Genomic DNA, 22,734 nt, shown 5'->3' with positions numbered 1-22,734 from the left:
CCACAGGTAGAGGGTGCATTCCAAGGCCCAAGAGACTGAAACCTGAGTCTGTGTTTAGTAGGCAGGAAGCTATGATGAGGTTGTAAGAAGCAACCAGCAGGCTAAAGACACAAGCTGGTTATTGTCCTTTCCCTTATCTATAGGTTGATAGCGCTTTAGAGGATCTCTGACAGAATGACGAAAGCTTATGCGCAAATAAATGTGCGAGTCTCTAAGGTGCCACAAGTCCTCCTTTTCTTTTCACAAGGGAACGCGGACTGACGATTGGCGTCAAGCGTCAGAGAGGTAGCCCTGTTAGTCTGTATTACCCAACAGAGGAGGCCGGTGGCACCTTAGAGACCCACAGATTTATTTGGGCAGGAGCTAGTGCCCGCACAGAGATCACTGCCCAGCGGCCTCCCTCTTCTCTTGCCGCCGGCGCCCCCCTGCAAAGCGAACAACGGCACGACCGCAGGGGGCGCTGGCTTCTCTCCCCACCCCCCATCGATCCCCGCATGAGCGAGCGCCCCAGGCCCGGGTAGCCCGGCAGTAGCCGGGCGCGCCCCGCCACGGGCAGGCCGGCCTCGGCCCGGCAGATCCGCGCCCCACCCCGCGGCGGCAGCTAGTCACGTGAGAGGAGGAGGAGGCCGCCGCAGCCGTGACACGCCGCCATCTCGCGAGAGGAGAACGCGGCCCCGAGGCAGCCGCTCCACATAAATAGCCGGGGCAGGCTGCCCTGGGTCACTGCGGCGTCTGGGAGCCGGTCGGAGGTGAGAGCCGCGAGCGAGCCGGGGGGCGGGTCCCGGGGCGGCTTGGCGTTAGCGCCGGGGGTGTCTCTAGGCGCGGGAAGCCCGGCGTTGGCGGCGGATCCGCGGCCGGGTGAGCGAAGCCGCCCGTGACCGCAGCCCGTCACCTACCGCGGTGGCGCATTTGAAGCGGCTGCGGAGCCGGGTTAAACCCCTGGGCTCGCCCCGCCTGGTGCCCGGAGCTAGCCCAGCGCTGCGATGGCCCTCGCCCTCCCCTGCCGCCGGCCCAGCTGCGGACAGCCCCGGGGCGGGGTTGCAGGGGGGCTGGGGCTAGGGCAAAGCGGGGGGGGGGGAGGGACAGGAGAGGGGCTGCATTTCTGGGGTGTCCCGCTGTCTTAATCTGCGGGGTTCCCCTTTCCGCCTCCATCCTGTGCTCACCTGCGAGGCTGTTCCAGCCCGTCTCCCTGGGGGCAGAGAGGGGGGTTTAAGTTGGTGCTTTAATGAGGTATAGAAAAGTGTGGCCCCTAACGTTGGGGGGGGTGTGTGTGTGACGCCTCCTTCATTCAGGTGGCCCTCGCAGGAGAGCTCCGTTGACTGTGGTTCCTGTAGTTGGAGTCGCCTGTGAAGCTGACCAGGTGCCCCTCTGCTATGATCACGCACGATGCTGGGCCAGTTTCTGCCCCGTGGCTCACTGAGAAGCTGCAGTTATGACCTCCATAGGCAGGTGTTTGTCGGCAGTTCACACCGAGCCGATAGGCGCCAATCCCTGGGTCCACTCGGTGTATTGAGTGGAAAGGGGGCTTCTAGTCTCCTTGCTTGAAGGTTGAAAGCCATTCGCCTCTCTTCCTCTTTATGAAAGTAAGAACGGAACCGCTGACTCAATCTGCTTATTCATTTTTCCTGTCTAACAGCCCGAGCGGTCTCTAAAGTATGTCTTCAGACCTGTGGGTCTGACGCAAACATCTTGCAAATGCGCTTCCTTTGCTTAGACTCGCATTGGCTTTTAACTAGCAGGGACTGTAAAAGTGGCTGAAAATATACCGTAGAGTTCTTGTGGGGTTATTTATTCTTGTAGTGAACTCTAAAATATTTTGGGACCTGCGGTAGTTATGGTCAGGAAATGGCTTAAGCATTGGGTTAGCTCCTGGAATGAGAGGTTAAAATCATGCCCGGAATAGCTAAACTCAATTTTTTCCATGAGAGAGGAATTCAGTATGCCCTCTGTGGTGTGAGTCTTTTGGACAAGACCTTTAAAAACTAAGGCCCTATCTGGTCTGCATAGATATTAAAACTTGCATATCTCTTCTCCTTGCTAGGTGCTGCTACCCCATCCCAGTGTTGCAGTACCTTGCAGTCCAAAGGTGGTGGGGGTTTTTTCAGTTGCGCTCTGTGTGTATATAGTCCAGGGTGGATTTGATTTAAATCACTAGTCAGGAAGACTCAATTTAATCATGGATTTCTACATAAGTGTGTTGTTGGTGGTTATAACCTTAATACATATTCCTCACAACTCAGAGATGTAGGTTTCATTTTTAGAAGTACACACTAAATGCATCCAATGAAGTGAGCTGTAGCTCACGAAAGCTTATGCTCAAATTTGTTAGTCTCTAAGGTGCCACAAGTACTCCTTTTTTCTTTTTACATTTTTAAAGTGATTTATTTTAAAAACTCTTCCGATTAGTGCCACAGCTATATCTGACAAGGAATGATTGTTTGGTTATTTCATTTACCAAAGATAATTGAAGCAAATATTTATGAATTTATTCGGAGGTGAACTATTGCCAATTCAACAGGTTAATCATTCATATTTGGAAGATTTTTCTTGCCATGATGTATTAGGAGGAGAATGTCGTCAGACATTTAAATTGTTTTTTAACTAAAACAACAACATTACATAATCTGTTTTTTTTTCTTCAATAGCAAACATATTTTAACAAAACAAGCGCATGAATTTGAGTTTAAACATTCAAGTTTTTTAAAATCAGTTTTGTTTTTATTAACTAAAATAGTTAAAATGAAATGGTCTATTTAGTGTGGAGTGTTAGCCAGGTCAACATGAGAAACTTAAAATATTTACTTCTGGAGCTAACTCATCTTCATCTCTTATTTTCCTGTTTTTTTTTTTTTTTTTTTTTATAATCTGGAAAAGAAAAACAAGATTTCCTGCTTTTTCAGGTCCCAAACAATTTCTCAATTTGGAATGAGTTAGTCCAAAGAAAGAGAAGCTTTTCTACTCCAGCAGAAGAAGCTACTGCTGTAAAAAGTGAGATTATTACTGCAACAGTGTCTGAATCCAAGTGCTTAAGTGATTTCCACCAGGTCACTGGTGTGACTTTCTTTAAAACATCAGCAAACCTATTTCTTGAATGGTTCTTATTCCCACACTGGGTCTCTTTACAGCCTGCTGCCACTTTAGGTCTTTCCCTTTTGGAGAGAGAATGGTATGGTAGATCACAAATCGATGAAGGCTACGCTCGGAAAGACCTCAAGACTTCTAGAATATGCTGCTCCAACAGTTTCCCTCTTGTTTCTACTGCCTGTCCCTCCCTTCTCACATTTACCTCCTGACTACTTCTCCTTGTCCAGATCTATTCTGCCCTCAACAATCTTTTATTCATTGAACTTTTTGAAACCTTTTAGAGAGATAAGGGATTGACTCTGTGTACACAAATTTGGAGAGGGATCTGTTTTCTCACCTCCTATATATAGTTAACATTTTTGCTGTTAACAAGCATGTTGTCTCTGGAGACACAAATCCACAGTTTGAGAACTGCAAAACTAACCATCTCCAATAGTATCTTCTAGACTGAGCCCTGAGACCCATTGGGTAGATTACAGATTAAGGTTAATCTTTCTCAGAAGCCCCTGGGTCCCATGAACTATTAAAACTTATTTACAAAAAATTTTTTCTTAAATATTACATGAATATTGTCTCCTGCTATAGAATTGGAATTTACAATCCCTATTCCATGATGAGACTACATAGCTCAAAGATATATCTTAAAAATTATCCTTAATACTTTTTTGAGGAAAAATCCATTTATCAAAAAAAATCTGATTTAAATCAAACAGTTTTTGTTTTTTGGTTAAAAATCAATAGTCTATAAAGGAACTTAATAACATTTTGCATGACTACAGTATTTTATTGTCTGCTGATGTTGAATCTATCCTGTAAGCTTTAACACTTTTTTATACTAAAAAGAAAAGGAGTACTTGTGGCACCTTAGAGACGAACAAATTTATTTGAGCATAAGCTTCCAATGAAGTGAGCTGTAGCTCATGAAAGCTTATGCTCAAATAAATTCGTTCGTCTCTAAGGTGCCACAAGTGCTCCTCTTTTCTTTTTGTGTATTCTTAGTGAGATTAAGGTAAATGTGTTTTTGCAGGATCAGATTCTAGTGGACATATTGCTGTACAAGAGGTAGTGTCATTGCACCTCCTACAAAGGATTTAAAAATGTAGCAGCATAAACAAAGTCCTAGAATGGTGTTGTCTTTATAGTTGGCATCTGTACTGGATTCCTTCCCCACCTGCACCGAAATGGCAGAGGGTTTCGGCCTGTTGCTCCTAAGACACGTAGACTGTAGATCATTTAGGACTCGCCTATCTGTACCAAGGTCACTTATCCCATATACAGGATAGGGTTTCCCCGTTGCAGAGAACCCTGAATTAGTATTGGCAGGGTCAACATTTATTGCCAAATCACATTAGGTTGGAAGAGAAAGCAGCTGTCACATGAAGACCCACCCATCCTGCTTCTCCACAGACAAACTTCTGTAGAGCCAGGGAGATAGTATGGTAGTCCTCCCCCATAACTCCCCTAAATCTGCCAGGTTTTCATCCCCATCTCTGGGAATAGAGAGGGAGTAGATAATTCAGTTAGGACTGGATATACTAGTACTCCTGAACCAATCCATGGTGTACTTCCATAGTGTCAAGAGACATGACAGAAGACACAAGAACAAGTGCTCTTTATTTGTTACAGAGTCCAACATGACTGTGCCTTTTTAAGGGTCTGTTCATTCTCAAAAGACCTGTGTATCTCAGGATGTTAGAATGCCACTATATAGTCCACAAAAGAGCTATGCAAAAAAAAAAACCACACCACACACAAACACAACACACCCCACACACTGTCGGGAGCTCCTGACAAACCAATCCACTGAAACAGTTCCACATGTAATGTGCACCAGTGTTAATAAAGTAGTAAACACTAGAGTTCATGTCACATCAATGGTCCATCTAGCCAATATCCTATCTTCCGACAGTGGCCGCTGCAGGAAGACCCACAGGGAATGACTATGCACAGTTGCCTTTTGTATTTCCCCCCTCCCCCCTTCTGATGTAGTAATAAGATCAGCCACTATTTGTACACAGAACCAATGTGGCATGCAGCAGATTATTACTAAGGACTACAAATAGACAGGTGGAAAAAACACACCCCACATAATACACACAAACTTAGTATAAAAAGTGTCAGGTTTCAGAGTAGCAGCCGTGTTAGTCTGATTTCGTTTAAAATTTCCAAACACGGCTGCTACTCTGAAACCAGTCATTATGCAAGGCACTGAATTTAGCGATATAGAGTGGAAATTTTAAAATTTGTTAGCCTCTAAGGTGCCACAAGTACTCCTTTTCTTTTTGTGAATACAGACTAACACGGCTGCTACTCTGAAACCTAACAATACACAAGTAACTTGTTTGTTTAAAGTGACAAATGTGCAAGTGTCTGCAGGATTTGGGATTCTTAGATGCATCAATTCTAATTTTTTTTCAAGAGTCTCCTCCATGTTGTCCACCTTTAAAATCTAGTCCATTTTGAAATATTAGTTAAAAGTAGCTGTAAAAACCCATTTTACCCTGGATCTTCCCACCTACAATCACAATTTTTAGCTCTTCAGTATTTTTCTGTTGCTATGTGGAAGATGCATCCAAATGGGTAACCTAATTAGAAACACAGTGCTGTCAAATCAATGAAGTAATCAGTGGAAACACTTGTGTTACAAACCTCTCAAAGTATTTAGTTGACCATCCTTTTTTAATTTTGTATCTAGTACCTGAATTCCTATTACCTGAACTAGTGAATGTAGTAGAGAAACTAAGCTTTAGCTGTGTAAATTATTACAGTATGAGCTCTAATTCATTACAGCCCACAGTCTGGAGCCTTCTCGTGAAGGGGATGGTACACTCAAGTTTCAAAATACCTTTTTTGGGTGCCTTTCTTAAGAATAACTGCTTTCTTCTCCAGAAAGGAAGGAGTTCCAGCCTAGATTATTAAAGTGGGATGGCTATTGGGGACTTAATCCAAATTAAAAATTCATTATCTTGTTGTTGTAGATCTCAAAGATTCAAGACCTAAAAAAATGGCATTAGTAGCAGCTGACTCTCAACAGGTAGGTATGAGTTGATGATTAGTCAGTCTTTGTTATGTAGCCAAGAAGGATGTGAGTTTAACCTTCTCTCTCTGTTTACACAGAATGTGGTAGTCAGGGTTGTCAACCTTCCCTTGGTGAGTTCCACCTATGACATGGTGTCCTCTGCTTATGTCAACACAAAAGATAACCATCCCTATCTGAAATCAGTATGTGAGATAGCTGAGAAAGGAGTGAAGACCATCACTGCAGTGGCCATGACAAGTGCTATGCCTATCATCCAGAAGCTGGAGCCACAAAGTAAGGCATGACTACTTTTTCTGTGCATTTATGCTCAACTATTCAATCGAGTTCAGATATAAATATATAGGCTTTGGGGGTGGGGGAGCAGGGGAGGGTGTTGAAAAGAATTTGGGGGCACTATGTGAGGTTAAACTTGCTTGTAACAAGTCAGTGACAGCAGGATAACTGTTACCTTGCTTTATGCAATAAGCCATGAGCAACTGTAATGAGCTCTTATAAACAAAGTCTGAAGTTAAGCGACCTCTAGATCTCCTAAGAGTAAACCTTTAATGACTTGTTCCTAACTAACATTGATTTCTAAGACGATTGCTTGAGTAAGAAGCCTCTTGCTCAATCAACTTCTGTCCTAACCTTTCCTGCAGTTTTGAGCTCTGCATCATGCTTCCCTTTCACCTACTTCTGAGTACAACTTAGTTACACATTTGGCAACTGTTTCATGGCTGCTTGCTCTGGTTTTAGCTTGGAGCCTGTTCTTACGAATTGGCAAATGGCCAGGAGACACTTCATCAGTCTGTTCTCAAGGTCACTTCCTTGAAAGATATGCCAATTGTTTGGTTTTTTTGTTTTGTTTTGTTTGCACTTTCAAAGTGCTTGAAAGCTGTTGTAGAATTAAGCTGCATAAACATTTTTCCTCACTCCTTTTTAAGGAAGAAACTAACCAAAATGTTACTCTTTGGATTGGGCTTCCTGTTTCAACAAATGTTAACCTTTAGCTTGTGAGATTTTATTTTAACATCACAAGGGCAACTTAATCATTCTTGCAACTTTTCTCCTCTAGTTGCAGTTGCCAACAGCTATGCATGCGTAGGACTCGACAAAATTGAAGAGAGGCTGCCTATCCTATATCAACCAACTGACAAGGTAGATTGTTACTGCATTTAAATCCCTAAGTGGAATAACCAGAGAGATTCAGTAATTACTGATGTAGCAAGGCTAGGAGCAGAGCAAATGTTGAAAATTTGGAACTTTTATTCTAACCCTGGGTTTGTCCCAGACACCCTTTAGAGTCACTTAAGACCTTCTCTTACTCCCACCTGTGGGTGGGGGGATCCAGAACTCCAACTGAAGTCAGTGGCTGTATGGCACTATTGTGATTCAGGCCCTCAATCTGTTTCCTTCTCCCCACATTTAAATGGGGATACTTTCCTGGTTTGCAAGAGCAATATAAGGGTTAATGTTTTTTGCAATACTTCAGATAGCTAAGCACTATAGAAATGGCTTATGTAATCAAAGTAGAAAGTTTCCATATTAAATTTATGTTGAAATGACTTCATAGAAAATGTTTATATAACTTAAAAATGAGCTCTAACTGGAGAACTATGAAGTGAAAGTTTGTAGCTTTCACTATCCATTTGGGTGGAAAGGAAAACTAAGTAGTGAATTGCTATATTTTGCTGTAGTGCCCAAGGGTCCCATTTAGGATGAGGACCCCATTGTGGTAGGTGCGGTCCAACACACAGGAAGACAGTCACTGCTCCAAGAGCTTAATCTAACCTACTTCCCAGTGGCTCAGCATACTGCAAAGTAAGAGGGTCTGCTTTCCTCCGTTGCGAGTACAATGGAAGAATACTGCTTGTGACTGAGAGCTCAGTTTTCAAATTTTCATAGCAGTCTTTCTAAAAATTTAATACTGCTGCCTTCTAACCTGAAGTCTTTCAAGGTCTTCTAACTAATAAAGCTCATCTCCTGGCTGTCCCTTCATATTGCTACTGTCCTTCCTTAGGGTAGTTGGAAGTTTCTTTGCGGGGGTTTATAGGTGTGTGTTTTGGGGGATTAGGGGACCTGTCATCAAGTAGTCTCCTACATGGTGCAACTAAATGGACCACATAGCTGGGTTCCTGTCTATTGTGATACTTGTGCTGCTTTCAGTAGTGATGCTTCAGTACTACCTGGAAGGTTGGCTAGATATGGAGAGACTCCACATCTATGACTATTTAGTATAAATAGCCTAATTATGACCTGGTAGTGCAAAATCCACTGTAGGAAGAATAAATCATCCTAACCCAAAAGACTCTTGATCAGAACAGAGCATTCATACTTGGTCCCTCTAAAGAGTTGCAGGTTAGGCATCCAAAACTTTTGTTTTTTCCTATCCTACTCATTCTAGGCTTGCATCAGTGTAAATTATGAATTTTCTTTGTGGTAGAAATGCCTCCTCTAATGCTGATTGAGTAGCTGTAGCTTTCAGCTTGCTATGACAGCCAAATTTCTATTGCTGTAGTGAGTGCTTCTTAAAGAATCCTGAAACCAGTTATACTAAACATTAGTTTTCTTTACTTTTTTGGAAAGTGTGGGTGTGTAAATCCAGAACTTAAATACCTCCCTGCTATTTCTTCCTTGCAGGTGGTTGCCAATGCCAAGGATGTAGTTGTTGGTGCAAGAGAGGCTGTAACAATCACTGTGACTGGTGCCAGGGATACTGTTGCCCACACAATTACTGGAGTCATGGACAAGACTAAAGAAGCTGTGCATGACAGTGTGGAAATGACTAAGTCAGTTGTCAATGGCAGCATTAATACTGTCCTGGGAAGCCGTGTGGTGCAGATGGTGAGCAGTGGGGTGGATAGCGCACTCAGCAGGTCGGAGACTCTCGTAGACCATTATCTTCCACTTACTGAAGAGGAGCTAGGTAAGACTAATTGAGATGAGACCCCAACTGGGGATGGGGAGTTGGGAGAGACGAGCGGTGTCACTGGACAACCCTACTAGTTGAACAGAATGGCACTGTATTGAGACTAGTCTCAGACATGGCCCTTCACCATGCCAACCATGATGCTTTCTTGTCAGCAGGGAAGGTATATGAAGAAAAGTGGCTTATTCAAAATGAAGTGGTAGGCTTTTTGCCCCATCCAGATATGTTGGACTGCTTCAGAGGTTGGACTGCTAACCTAATTTTTTTAAGTCTGTCTAAAATAACCTTTTTTTCTCTCTAGCAAAAGAAGTTACAAAGGTTGAAGGATTTGAAGTTGGAATTCAAAAGCCAAGCTACTACATTAGACTTGGATCCTTGTCCTCAAAGGTCCGCACCCGTGCCTACCAACAGGCCTTAATCAGGGTTAGAGATGCTAAGCACAAAAGCCAAGAGACCATTTCACAGCTCAATTACACTGTTGGTTTGGTAAGTTTCAAGAATTATGATTTGGGGTCTAAATATCTCTTAGAGCTGGGTTTGCCAAAGAAACATGGATAACTTAACCAATACTGTTTCACTATTTAAATCAAAGTTTCTTAATGGTACAGAACATATCCATTATCTTTGAAGTTCTCATCTTGCACTAAAACTGATTGTCTCAACTCCCAAAATAAAATTGCATCTCTTTTTGCAAGTCTAATAGAAAATGTACTTAATACCAGTTCCTGTTTAAAGGACTAGCTAAGACCCTGAAGTGAAGAATGTCTTGCAGCTCTATTCAAGAATCTTACTCCATTCCATTAGTATCAAAGCAAGATTTAAAGAATCCTACTCTAACGAAGACCTGTACATACTACTAGAAAACAAGAAAAGGCAGATTTTTCTCCTACTCCCCTCTCACCCTCCCAATCACTCTTAATGTCCTTTCACCCAACAAAACTGTCTCTTGAAATGACTTTTTGCAAAAAGTGGGCAGGCTAGAGAATATTTTATAATCGCCCTAAATCGTGTTTGGGATCCTTGCTTCACTACCTCATTGGTTGTTTTCTAGATTGAGTACACCAGAAAGAACATGAATAGTGCCAACCAGAAACTTCATGATGCCCAGGAAATGCTATATCAGTCCTGGGTAGAATGGAAGAAAAACACAGGCCAAAATGATGGTGATGAATCTCACAGCGCTGAGGTAAGTAACTGTACCAAGAGTATAAATTACATATTGCAAAGTATATACATACAACTCGCTTTTGGTCCTCGTGTTTTCAAAACTATTCATGAAACCTCCATGCTTCCGGTACATCTTAGCAGCATAGAAGAACCTGAATGGTGTCTGTCTCTCCTTCTCTTCCCCCCCCCCCCCCACTGTAGGGCCCTGCTCCACCCATGATTGCTCTGCAAAATTAAATTCAGCTATATGGTGGCCAGCTTAAGTAGTGGTTATTGGCACCAGGCATAATTAGTAATGCAAGCTAACATTTACACTCAACTGAGTTGATTACAACAACAAACTAGTTTAACTAGATGCAGGTGTTTCCTAGAAGAACCCTGAACAACATTGCATTAATGGCCTGATATAGTAACTGGGTGCCATCTTCTATATTCTCCAAATGCTACTATAATTTTAGCAGTCAAGCTTCAGCATACTTACTGCAGCCTCATTTTTAGTCTCTTATTTATTTTAAAAAAATAAGAGGCCTTTTGACCTCTGTACTCAGCTGCTTTGACCTACTGTCCAGATAAAATCACAGGCTCAGACTATTGCTAGGGACAAGCTACTGATGACTTGCTCTCCCACACCTAGTCAGGTACTTGTATTTGTCCTGGACATCTTATCTTCCAAAGATAAGCTAGAACAACTTGGGTGGGACTGACGATGCAACTTTCCAATCCTACTTTTTTCTTCTCCCCACCCTGCTAGACTATTCCCTTTCCTGTCAAGCCTCTTGGCAACTAATCCTGATAACTGCACAAATGCAATGAGAGCGCATTTTAAATTCAGCTAATCAATTAAGTGCTTGAAACTCAAAGATGGAAGCGTTTCAGCTAACTACTGTAGTACAAGCACACTAATTCACTTGGTTTTAGTGAGACGAACAGCCAGACAGTTTCTATATGTGACATATAGCACACTTCAGAGACTTGCAGCCTTCAAAGGTTCACGTATCCTGGATCTGTCAGACCTGTTTTCAAAAGCCAGGACCCTAGCTAACTCCTTCAAGCCAACAGCTTAATTTCTTTCTGAGGGCAGGTCATCACTACCTGCTGGATTGGCAGGTAGTGATCAATCTATCAGCGATCAATTTATCGCATCTTGTCTAGATATGCTAAATCAATCCTCAAACACGCTCCCTCTTGACTCCAGCTCATAAGAGGCAGAAGCAGAGTCAATGGGGGAGCGTTAGCAGTCCACTCGCCGCCATCCTTGTGGCCAGTAAGTCAACCTAAGATGTATGCCAACTTCAGCTATGCTATTTTATGTGTATCTTAGGTTGTCAACCCCCTCACCCCTGCCCCCCCCCCCCAGGTGTGGACCAGGGCTATGAAATGAAGGCCCTGCTATCATCTGCCACAGCTTGTTCTCCACACCACGGAATGAAGGGGAGATGAGCTTTCAGCAATGGTAGAGTTGCTGCAGCAACCAACTTTTTCTGGTCAATGAAGTGCTTGACTCTAAAATGCTATTATGCTTTTGTTTCCAGCACATTGAGTCACGCACACTAGCTATTGCACGGAGCCTGACTCAGCAGCTTCAGACCACTTGCCTCACTCTGGTGTCAAGTATACAGGGGTTGCCGCAGAACATTCAGGACCAAGTCAATCATGTTGGGGCAATGGCAGGAGACGTCTATAGGAACTTCTACTCTGCTTCATCTTTCCACGAAGTATCAGATAATATTCTCACCACTAGCAGAGGACAGCTGAAGAAAATGAAGGAGTCTCTGGATGATGTGATGGATTATCTTGTTAACAACACACCACTCAATTGGCTGGTAGGTCCCTTTTACCCACAACTGGCTGGGTCTCAGCATGCTGAGCACAAGGGTCAAGGGGAGAAAATTGCCAGCCAGGACAACAAACAGCCTGAACACAGCACAGATTAAATTGCATAGCACACACATACTCTGCAGTCTGAGCTATCAAGGTGACTTAACTACTGTAGCTGTCACCTGGCAGCTATGGGGGAAAAATATCCACAATGCAGGGATGGTAGAGGCCTAAAGATCTGAATGTGTCCTTTCTAACCTAAGAGGAACTTTCATTTAGAAAATGTATTTTGTTGTTCTGTCTAAGTGCCTCTAGAAATAATGATGAGCACAAAGTGCCTTGAGTCTTGATGCTTCAGCAGCTTACAGCAGTGGTTCACCTTACTGGTTAAGAAGCCTCTTATCTGGACAGCTAAAGTGTCCAATATCATGACCTTAAATGGAATTCATTGCAACCAAATACTTTGACTAATCAGGTGACCTGTGCAGGAAAAATAGAGAAGTAGTATGATCTCGTTTGGCGCTCCATTTAAAAGCCCTGCAGCTCAGTGAGAACTTTATCAAACTTCCACTGATGATTTGCTTTCACAGATTGTGCACTTGGCTATGATGGCTCAGACTACAATTATCCTAATCATGTCATTGGACAGGTCAAATTAAGGCATTATGCTTTTGTGAATCTGCCACTTTGTTTTCAAGTAAGGACTCTAACTTGTTCAGTCATTTAAATGCCATGAGTTTTCATTGCTTTTTTCAAATCTTTCTAAAAAATCCTTTTTATTTAACTACACTAAGCAAACTAAAACCAATACTGAGAATTAAATCTGCAGTATGGAATATGAACGCGTTTGTACCAGGGTGCCTAGCTTCACATATCTTTGTAGTACTTCACTTTTTTTTGTAATTCATTCTGTATGTTCAGTAATAAATGCTTCAGCAGCCAAAGTCTGTCTCATTTGAATGGTGTAAAAACAAGCATTTTAGCACTTCCTTATTAAATTGAAATTGGGTCCAGGAGAAGGCAGGCTTAAAATGCAAAAAAGTAGACATAAACTACTGGTTACTAACCCACATCAGATTCATTACACATATAGAGATGGGTCAGATGTTGCTGCTGCATTTGTTTCAGAGTCCCCATCCACCCTTTCGCTCCCTCTTAGCTTTATTCCAGCTTGTCTGTCTGTGTATTGTCTGCCTTTAGAGAGAACTTGGACTGCAGAAATGGCTGCTCAGTAATGTAAAGGAGGTGGTCTTTGCAGGATGGCCTGGACAACTGTTTGTCCTGCTTGCAATATGGGCATTCTTGCATGTGACTTAATTTAATTCCTGCTGCAGGAGGACTGACATGCTCTTTGTTGGAAAAATCAGAACTGAAAATAGATGGCTGTGATTAAAAACACAAACATGCATTTGAAACTACAAAGATTTGAAGCTTAATCACACTATTTAATTTGCTTACTGCATGTGCTGCATATTGTACACTCTGGAGAGAAATGTAACTTAAAAAAAATACTTCCAATCAAGTACTAATGGACACTAGTTAATGGTTCTACCCTAGGTCAAGCTTGGGTTAACCTGTTCAGCATCTGGGCTCTCCCTGTTGGCACAAGTGTGTGTGTGTGTGTGTGTGTGTGTGTGTGTGTGTGTGTGTGTGTGTGTGTGGTGTGATTTCTGCTGTTCTCTTTAACCCATATTTTACCTTCTGAAATCTCTAATCTTTAGGGTGTTTTTTGTTTTGTTTTTTTACAAATCTAAGTAGGACTGTGGATATTGGAACAATTGTTGGTAGCTCAGACAACATCCTAAATTCTCCCTCATAATTATCAGTGGAGAACAAAGTCCTAATTCAAACTAAGATGCTCCTAAGATGGTGTAACTTGCATATTGAGGGACCAAAAAGGTACAGGAGGAAAAGCCAACTAACAGGAGGATGTAAGTTAAAGTAGGAGTCATAGTGCCTCCTGTTGGACCCTCTTCTGGGCCTTTTGGCAACTAAATTACACACTTTAAATTATGAGATGAATACAGAGGAGGTGTAAGGAAGTGTGGCACACTATGAATGAGCAAGTCTGTGTAACTTACTTGCTGAAGGGACTTGGAAGAAGGTGTAGAAAATCTACAGCTGCTTAGATCTCTGATTTGGCCCTAAAACTTTCTCCATGGTAAATGGCCAGTTTAAGAACACCTTTTAAAAATGCACACTTTTTTAAATGCACAGCCCACACAATGGGGTTTCACAATCAGTTGAACTGTGAGTTGTTAGAGGATTATTAGTAAAAGCACTTTCTGCTACAGTAGCAAGGACAAATGGGTTGTAGTGCTAGACCAGGGGTTGTCATTTAGACCATGGGCCAAAATCCACACCACCAGACACTGAACAGACTGCAAAATTGTATTTACTTACTTTATTGCAGTATGAAAAGTTTTTTTTTTTTCTGTAGTCTGGATCCTGACTATACCTTGATCAATACACTTTGACTTTATCAAAAATAAACTACCCCTATGCTAGACTCCATACAAATGGGTGCCTGTGAAAGCATGATGCTGTCAGTTCTCCCAGTCTGAGCACACTCGCAGTTTTGGTCTTCCCTCTACTGTTACATTCAGGTAGGCTGAGAGATTCAAGATTGAATTTCCAAATGTCAGCTGTTAGATTGGTGGGTCCTTGGGAGTAGAAATCTTGAGCAGCCCTGGACAGCCAGTCTTCTGATCCATAAGACTGAGCAAAAGCATTTGGGGGGCATGTCATAAATATAAAGGGGAAGGGTAAACACCTTTTAAAATCCCTCCTGGCCAGAGGAAAAACCCTTTCACCTCTAAAGGATTAAGAAACTAGGATAACCTTGCTGGCACCTGACCACAATGACCAATAAGGAGACAACAAGATGCTTTCAAAGCTGAGGGGGGGGGGGGGGGGGGGGAGAACCAAGGGTCTGTGTCTGTCTGTGTGATGCTTTTGCCAGGGACAGAACAGGAATGGAGTCTTGGAACTTAATAAGTAAGCTAGCTAGATATGTGTTAGATTTCTTTAAGTGGGCTGAGAAAATAAGCTGTGCTGAATGGAATGGATATTCCTGTCTTTGGGTGTGGTGTTTTTTGTGTTTGCCTAGAGGGGATTCTGTTTTGAATCAAATTATCCTGTAAGGTATTTACCATCCTGATTTTACAGAGGTGATTTTTCTTTCTTCTTGAGATCCAAGGGTTTGGATCTATGGTCAGGATTTTTATCAAACCTTCCTCAGGAAGAGGGGTGCAAGGTTTTGGTGAGGATTTTGGGGGAAAGACATTTCCACACAACTCTCTCAATAATAAACCCGGTTAGATGTTTGGTGGCAGCAAAAGTCCAAGGGCAAAAGGTAAAATAGTTTGTACCTTGGGGAAGTTTTAACTGAAGCTGGTTAAAAGTAAGCTTAGGAGGTTTTCATGCAGGTCTCAACATCTGTACCCTAGAGTTCAGAGTAGGGAAGGAATCTTGATAGTGACTTTCTGCAGTGACTTTTCTCCAAGAAAGTGAAGGGGAGCAGTGTGGTTCATGAATGCCCGTTAGCTGTGATTCAGTTTAACTGATTCAGCTCTTTCCTTGTGACACAGCAGCCATGGATATAAGGATGTTCCCAAAGCAGCTCCTGCTCCATGTACTAAGAGCTCAGCTGTGCCAAAGCTCCTGTTTGCTAGCTCCATTGCTAAATTACAATACCTAATGCAGGTGCATCTGTAGGCTGTTCTAGGGTTTGACTGTATCCATATTTGCCTGCCAAACCATTCTGAACTAAATAACATTGTACTGCATTTGCTATAGGTCTAGTTTGAAGCTATAGGCTAAAAGCCTCACAAATGTCCACCTGGGGAGAATTGGTGCAGCACTTAAAGCCTTGGTAAGGGCAGAAGCTGTTCACATGAATGTCTGACTCTTTAAACCTTTCTCACCATGCTTGCATAATCAACAGCTCAGCTACACTTTATAGAAACTCTCCACCCTACCATCAGCTGAGAATAAAAAAAAAAAAAAAATCTCATACTTTTTTTTTTTTTTAAGACGGTGGGTTTGATACATTGCATAATGACTTGCTGGAATGGTGTGATACTTATTTTTCTCATACTAAATGGTGTTTTAGCCCTATCTCTGAAACAATCAGATTGTCTAGATGTTGGTGGAGAAAAACAGAAAGCCAAACCACCATACATCTCAGCTATTGATTTTCTGTGGTCTGCTTTGCCTCCTTTCCTACACCCTGACAATCATTTGTAAGCTACAGAAGTTTTAAATATACTGACTTATAAACAAGTGCACTGACCTCTAAAACAAAGGGTTAGAACAGTAACAATTTGTAAAGTTACACCTCACTTAGTTGTAATTTACAATCTTTGACATAAAGATGAGCCTGACTCTACACCTGCTTTTAGATGCTAGTTACTTTTTCCTATTTCAGTTTCTGGTTTAGAATAACCATTTAAGGTTCCAGAAAACACTTGGATGTTGCAATGCTTTTCTACCCCAAATGTGAATACTTAACCTGAGGAAGTTAAGTGCCAGAATCTGCACTTGCATATTCTTACAAAATAGCTGTCATTACTTTACACAGCGCTCTTCAGAACAAAGAGCATTGTTTCCATCAGTAACAGTCTGTTCTATTGGAGTTGCACAGAACTAGCTGAAAGTAGAATGTGTTCCAAGCTATCTTGATCCAGAGGAAAGATGAAGCTGTCGTTATCTTAATAAAACATATGTTGGTGCTCTTTGTAGTAATATTGTTACTGACTACACCAGGCCTCTCACATTCTCTTATGCATTGGTTGAATGCTGCTTACAAAACTTTTTTTATGAGCTTGGAAAAAAATTGCAAAAATCTCATCCACAAAAATGAGGACCCATATTCTAACCTGCAATTATCAATTAATTTTTGCTGATTTGATTTCTCAATAGGGTATTACACTCAGGCAGTGCAGTGCTTGGTATTTTAACAATTGGGCAGTAGCATTGTGAATACTCTGGATATCAATATTTAACATTCTGAATTTTTTAGTTTTGTACATTAAGATTGAAACTTGTTTTTTGAAGTATTCAGTCTTAAAGGCTGAATCCATGTGCTAAAACCGTGAAGTAAGGAACTGCTTTTCTATGCTGCTTGGATGTAGTTCTGCTTCAAAAGTCTCTTAAGAGCTCCCCATATTTTTCTTACTAAAGTTACAAAATACAAATTATCTTCTGATAAGACAGAGGCTAAATGCACATATACTGGAGTGTAGTTTAATTTTTTTTATGGACTAAAGTAACTTAATAGAGAATGTAACTAGTGTAGATAGAGGGGGAATGGGTGCAAGAGAAGTTTTTACCTGGCTTTTTTTGGTCATGATCACAAGAAAAATGAGGGTTGCGTGTTCTTCCATTCCCCATCAAATATGAAACTATAAGGGCAAATACAGAGGTGATGTAGAAGTTAGAGACCCTTGCATTAAAGGCTTAGCTGTGGTAGGGGCTTTTGCATTGATCTATATGCAGGTTTTCATAAATTTTTAAATATGTGCTCCACTGGTGCAACTTAGCAGATTCAAAATAAAGATAAATCTGATGCAAATCCTGTTGTAGGCTGACATAGTGCATTTATACAGGGTTTGCAGCTGGAATCACTAATGTTAATAGGGCCTAATTTAGAGTCTCTTAGAGCTACTTATGTCCATTATTAAACTCCTTTTAGATGTTAGTGCAAGTAACTTGACAGGGTAGTTGGAGAAGGTGTAAATGACTGACTCCAATGTAGACTCCCTTAAATATGAGTACAGGGGCTAGAAGTAGTTCTGCAGAAGTTTATTGTAAGTCTAAGGCTATGTCTACACTGCACACCTTACAGCAGCACAGTTGTACTGCTACAGCTGTGCCACTGTAAGGTACTCCATGTAGCCCCTCTTTGTCGTTAGGAGAGAGCTCTCCTACCAACAAAATTAAAACCACCTCCAATGAGAGGTAATAGCTTTGGGTGAGAGAGTGTCTCCTACAGACAAAGTGCTGTCCACACTGGCACTTTTCATCTGGAAAACTTGTTGGTCGGGGTGTGGTTTTTTGTTTTTGTTTTTTTTTTTTCAAACCCCTGACCAACAAAAAATTTTACTGACAAAAGTGCAGTGTAGCCTAATTTACCTATGTCTATCACCTCCAAATTTGGCTCTTGATATCTTGGTTACATTGTTTTAGACTTCCTAGTCAGTTACTAGTGTGGCAAGGAGTGCTATGTACAGATCCTGAAAGTATATGGAGTTATTTTAAGTGCGTTACTAGGTGGAGTCTTTCTTACTATGTGGATGTTTTATGCAGCAGGGTGCAGAGTAATTTCTGGCACTAGGGGGATGGAGCCTCATTCTTGCTGCCATTTGGAGTCAGTGGGATTAATGCTATTGATCTCCTTAGAAGATCAAGCTCTATCCAAAACTAGTCAAAGGCTGCTGTAGGCCTTTTGTGCTGCACTCTTCATGCTAATTGCTTGAGCCCCAGGATGATGACAATGTCTTTTGAAACCCGGTTTTATTTTACTAGAGGCACTCATCTCTCTGGACCCGTTCTAAATTCCCTACCTGTAAATCCACTTCAGAGCTCCACTATCTACTAGAGAGGTTGCTGAGTACTGTGAGGAGCCACTTCCTTCTTCGGGCCCATGCCTCCCTGTTCTAAATGTGTCATCCTCTGATATCAAGGACTGAGCATAGTCTGCTGCACAGCAGCGCATACAGTGCCATAGACCTAGTTCTTTAAAGAACTATCTTAATGGGGGGGGGGGAATAAAGTGGGTTGCTTCTTAGTCTAGCATCATGTTTAAGATAGTGCAGTGGGAGTAGGAGATTCATTGGTATTTACTTGCTATTTTACCCTAAATGTAAACCCAAGCACTATACACATACTGCAGTTGCTGCACAAATGCTGTAGGTGAGTTTTTTTTTACTCAGCTTGCCTACATTTAAGCCAACTCTGCATCAAACTGAAAAATATATTTACTTTGCTCTCACTGGGTAACATTTTCAAAAATGCCTGAATCAGCTAGCATAAATCCCATTTTCAAATGCTCCCAAGCTCCTAAATCACATACATTTCACTGACAGGAATGGAAATTAGGCTCCTAACTGGCTTCTGAAAATTTTGCCCAACATCTAGATGTGCTAAGTGCTTTACTAAGCAATTGTACATATATATAAATCACTTTGACCATCACTGCTCACCAAGCAGCTAACGGTCCATACTAATTCTACATACCCAGTTAGTGTAGAAATTGAATAACATGCAGCATTGAAACTGATGAGTGCATGAGTGATGGAATGGGTATTCTTCACTTGTAGTAGGGTCAATTCTGCTGGGTTGATTTAAAAATATATTAACTATTATGAAGTTAGTTGGTGGCAGATTTGAGTTTTTACAAATGAAAGTTTAGCCATGTAGTCTTTCTTAAAATGTTGATCAGTGTGAGTCCATTACAAATACAGATTTTCCTTGGAAAACTGTTGTGAAATGTTAGTTTCTCACAATTACAGGGAGTCACTTCCCCATATGATTTCTTCAGAACAAGATTGAGGCCTACTGCCTCAACTGAGTGCAGGGTAGAAGAGCCTGTGCTGTATCTGTTCTGTGAATAACCAGGCTCTCCATTAATTTTTTCTCAGTCCCTCATTCCCCTCTGAAGTTTTAAGTGGACTGAAGATAAAGATGATATAGCAAACATGTATAACACCTCTAAATTGATGCAAGATATAATATACACTAAGTCTTTGCAAGAGACCAATCTTATTAGAAAACCTTAACATACCACCCCAAAGTATTTATGAAATGTTCTGTGTTGAGTGCAGTTCTGTTCCACCTTTATTATAAGAATGTATCCATTAATACACTAATTTATATTGCTTAAGATGTTTCTGTCACTCTATCTAAAATAAGACTGAAAATGTTTGATTTGTTTAGTACTTTGGGCCTGATTTTTGAGGTACTGAACACCTGCAGCCCTGGTTGACTTCAGTTGGAATCCTGAGTGTTCAGCTCCTTTTTTTTTTTTTTTTCCTTCAAATTTATTTGGATTTCTTCTTCTGCAGGTGCCAGATTTCACTATCACAGACTTGTCTTCAGAATCTGATGATATTCCAGACATTTTGGGTTTGGATGAGGAAGACCAGCAAGATTTTTCACGCACAAATGGCCCTATCACCATGGGACCAAGAGCTGAATAAATATCAGGCACAAAACTGTTCTCTTGATTTGATATGGGTTTTTTTTTTGCCATGTTAACTTATATTTCTGCTTTTTAAAAAGAAATCTATCTAGCTCTTGAAGCGTACAGTTTTTGGATCAATTTTGTTTCACTTAAATGCATTGAAATTCTGATTTGCATCTCTCTCTTTTTTTCTTAAGGACTGCATTTAATGTAACTCTATAGCATTGGTGTCAAACTTCCACCCTCCAGGCCTCCTATGGCCCAATCGTACTGACTGGTGTACACATCCATTTAAAACTGCACTGCTATTTGGTTTGCTGTCAGCAGCAGCCAAAACAGCACTCCAGCGCTGCACAAAGGGCTGTCAGCAAAAGGAAACTGACTAGGATTTGCTGATAAAAGTTTCCCTTTTTAGTCTATGTGTAAAGCACTTCTGCATCTACCTCTTTGCTGCTGGAAAGGACTACAGGCTTGATCATGGGATCCTAGTCAGTTTTGGTGAGACTCTGTGTCTAAAGAGCTTGAAACGGTGTCCTTTGTAGAAAGTGTTCATAATAAAAGAATGCCATTTCCCACTGCATCCCTTCCATGTGTAAGTACTTCTGCTGCCGGGGGGAGACTAAGAATGGGAGTTGGGGTTCGAAGAGCCCAAATATGGGGCCAAATCCAGAAAAATGCAAATAAGAAGGCAGAGAACACAAAGGGAGAAATAGGAATAAAAAGGAAAGAGAAAAGGAGAAAACAAAGAAGTATGGAGGAGACGTACAAATAATCATGGGCAAAAGACAAACAGAAAGAAAGATAGAGGAGAAACTGAACCAAAGGAGAAACTGTGGTAATAGTAACTTAGACCTACACTATTTTTTTTTTTTGGCTGAGTAACCAAATGGAGCAATTAACTTTAATAACTTAATGGCCTGATACTGCACTTCTTGCACGCACCATTGACTTCAGTGGGAGTTTTGGAGTACGTGAGGAATGCTGCAGGATCAGACCCAGTGTTATGTTATTATCTATAGATCATGTTCTACTCTTATTCTTTGTGCAAAAATCCTACTGTCACCACTGGGAAGCCATTGTGGATTTGTGGGTTTTATATGGTGCTAATTTTGTAGACCAGGCCCACAGATCCTGATTAGGTTCTCGCTATAGAATGAGGTTGACACCCCTACTATCATAATGTACTATCTGATTTTTGTGAAAGCTTTGAAGTCTAGTCACTGAGATGCCTTGAAATAAAGTTTGAGCTATAAATCTTAGAGTTGGTGTGGTTGGACTTCTCTTCTTTGTTGTCTCCTGTACTTAATTCCTGCCTAAAGAGCTCTTATTTTGATGATTTGAAGCAGGGAAAGAATGCATTTTAAAAGGACCAGATGAGCTTCTGATTCACAAATAGTCACACACTGAGTTGCACCTGACCCTATGCAGGCAAGGGACAGACTCACTTGTGGGGCTCACAGATATCCAGTTGTGGGACAGACAAAATTGACTCCTGTATTCTGAATGCAGATTCACAGAGCCAGATAAGTACTGATTATATTTGTTGTAATATAACAGGTGCTATGGCAGGGGTTCTCAAAGTGGGGGTTGGGACCCTTCAGGGCAGAGGTGGGCCACATCCAGCCCTCGGGACCATTCTTCCCGGCCCCTGAACTGGCCAGGGAGACTAGCCCCCAGCTGCCCCCTTCCCACGCAGCCTCACCTCGCTGCACCACCAGCGCTCTGGCCTGCCGCTCCTGCCTAGCAGCGCAGTGGTGTGGCTGGCTCCGGTCAGGTGGCAGGGCTGCAAGCTCTGAGTGGTATGGTAAGGGGGCAGGGAGTGGGGGTTGCGTAAGGGGCAGGGAGTTTCGGGGGGCAGTCAGGGAGCAGGGGGCGATTGGATGGGGCGGAGGTTCTGAGGGGGTAGTCAGGGGACAGGGAGTGGTTGGATAGGCGTGGAAGTCCTGGGGGGCGTGTCGGGGCAGGGGTGTGGATGGGGTCGGAGCGGTCAGGGGACAAGGAGCGGGGGGATTGGATGGGGGGGCAGTCGGGGACAGGGAATGGGGGGTTGGGTAGAGGATGGGGTCTGGGGGGGCAGTTAGGGACAGGGGTACTTGGAGAGGGTGGTCAGGGGACAAGGAGCAGGGGAGAGGTTGGATGGGTTGGAGGTTCTGAGGGGGGTAGTCGGTGGCGGTAAGTGGGAGGGGGTGGGGCCCAGGCTGTTTGGGGAGGCACAGCCTTCCCTACTTGGCTCTCCATACAGTTTCACATCTCCGATGTGGCCCTCCCCTACCTTGGGGTTGCAAGGTTATTACATAGGGGTTTGTGGGCTGTCAGCCTCCACCCCAAATCCCATTTTGCCTCCAGCATTTATAATGGTGTTAAATATATAAAAAAGTGTTTTAATGTATAAGGGGGTTGCACTCAGAGGCTTGCTGTGAGTCCACCAGTACCAAAGTCTGAGAACCCCTGTGCTGGTGTGATGATTTTATTTGCAAAGTGATAGATAATGTTGTATGACAGCAATGTGGCATGAATGATTTTGACAGATAG

At 42.2% G+C, this 22,734-nt stretch overlaps 1 protein-coding gene across 4 annotated transcripts; it reads left to right on the top strand.

The window, feature by feature from the left end:
- Positions 1–642: 642 nt before the first annotated feature.
- PLIN2 (perilipin 2) lies at positions 643–21,461 on the top strand. Of its 4 annotated transcripts, none has more exons than XM_038402745.2 (9): positions 646–858; positions 6,063–6,118; positions 6,202–6,397; positions 7,179–7,261; positions 8,744–9,029; positions 9,334–9,518; positions 10,084–10,218; positions 11,732–12,022; positions 20,084–21,461. In XM_038402745.2, exons 2-9 carry the CDS (start codon positions 6,089–6,091, stop codon positions 20,216–20,218), a joined length of 1,341 nt encoding a protein of 446 aa, XP_038258673.1. In that variant the 5' UTR covers positions 646–858; positions 6,063–6,088; the 3' UTR covers positions 20,219–21,461. The 4 variants fall into 4 exon arrangements, with proteins under 4 accessions (XP_038258677.1, XP_038258673.1, XP_038258672.1 ...); XM_038402744.2 differs by having other exon boundaries at positions 652–749; XM_038402749.2 differs by lacking the exon at positions 20,084–21,461 and having other exon boundaries at positions 643–858; positions 11,732–12,961.
- The last annotated feature ends 1,273 nt before the right edge of the window (positions 21,462–22,734 follow it).

Source organism: Dermochelys coriacea, chromosome 5 (assembly GCF_009764565.3).
Source record: "Dermochelys coriacea isolate rDerCor1 chromosome 5, rDerCor1.pri.v4, whole genome shotgun sequence".
NCBI lineage: Eukaryota > Metazoa > Chordata > Testudines > Dermochelyidae > Dermochelys > Dermochelys coriacea.
Note: the sequence above shows the minus strand (reverse complement) of the source record. Positions and strands in the feature narration are given on the sequence as shown.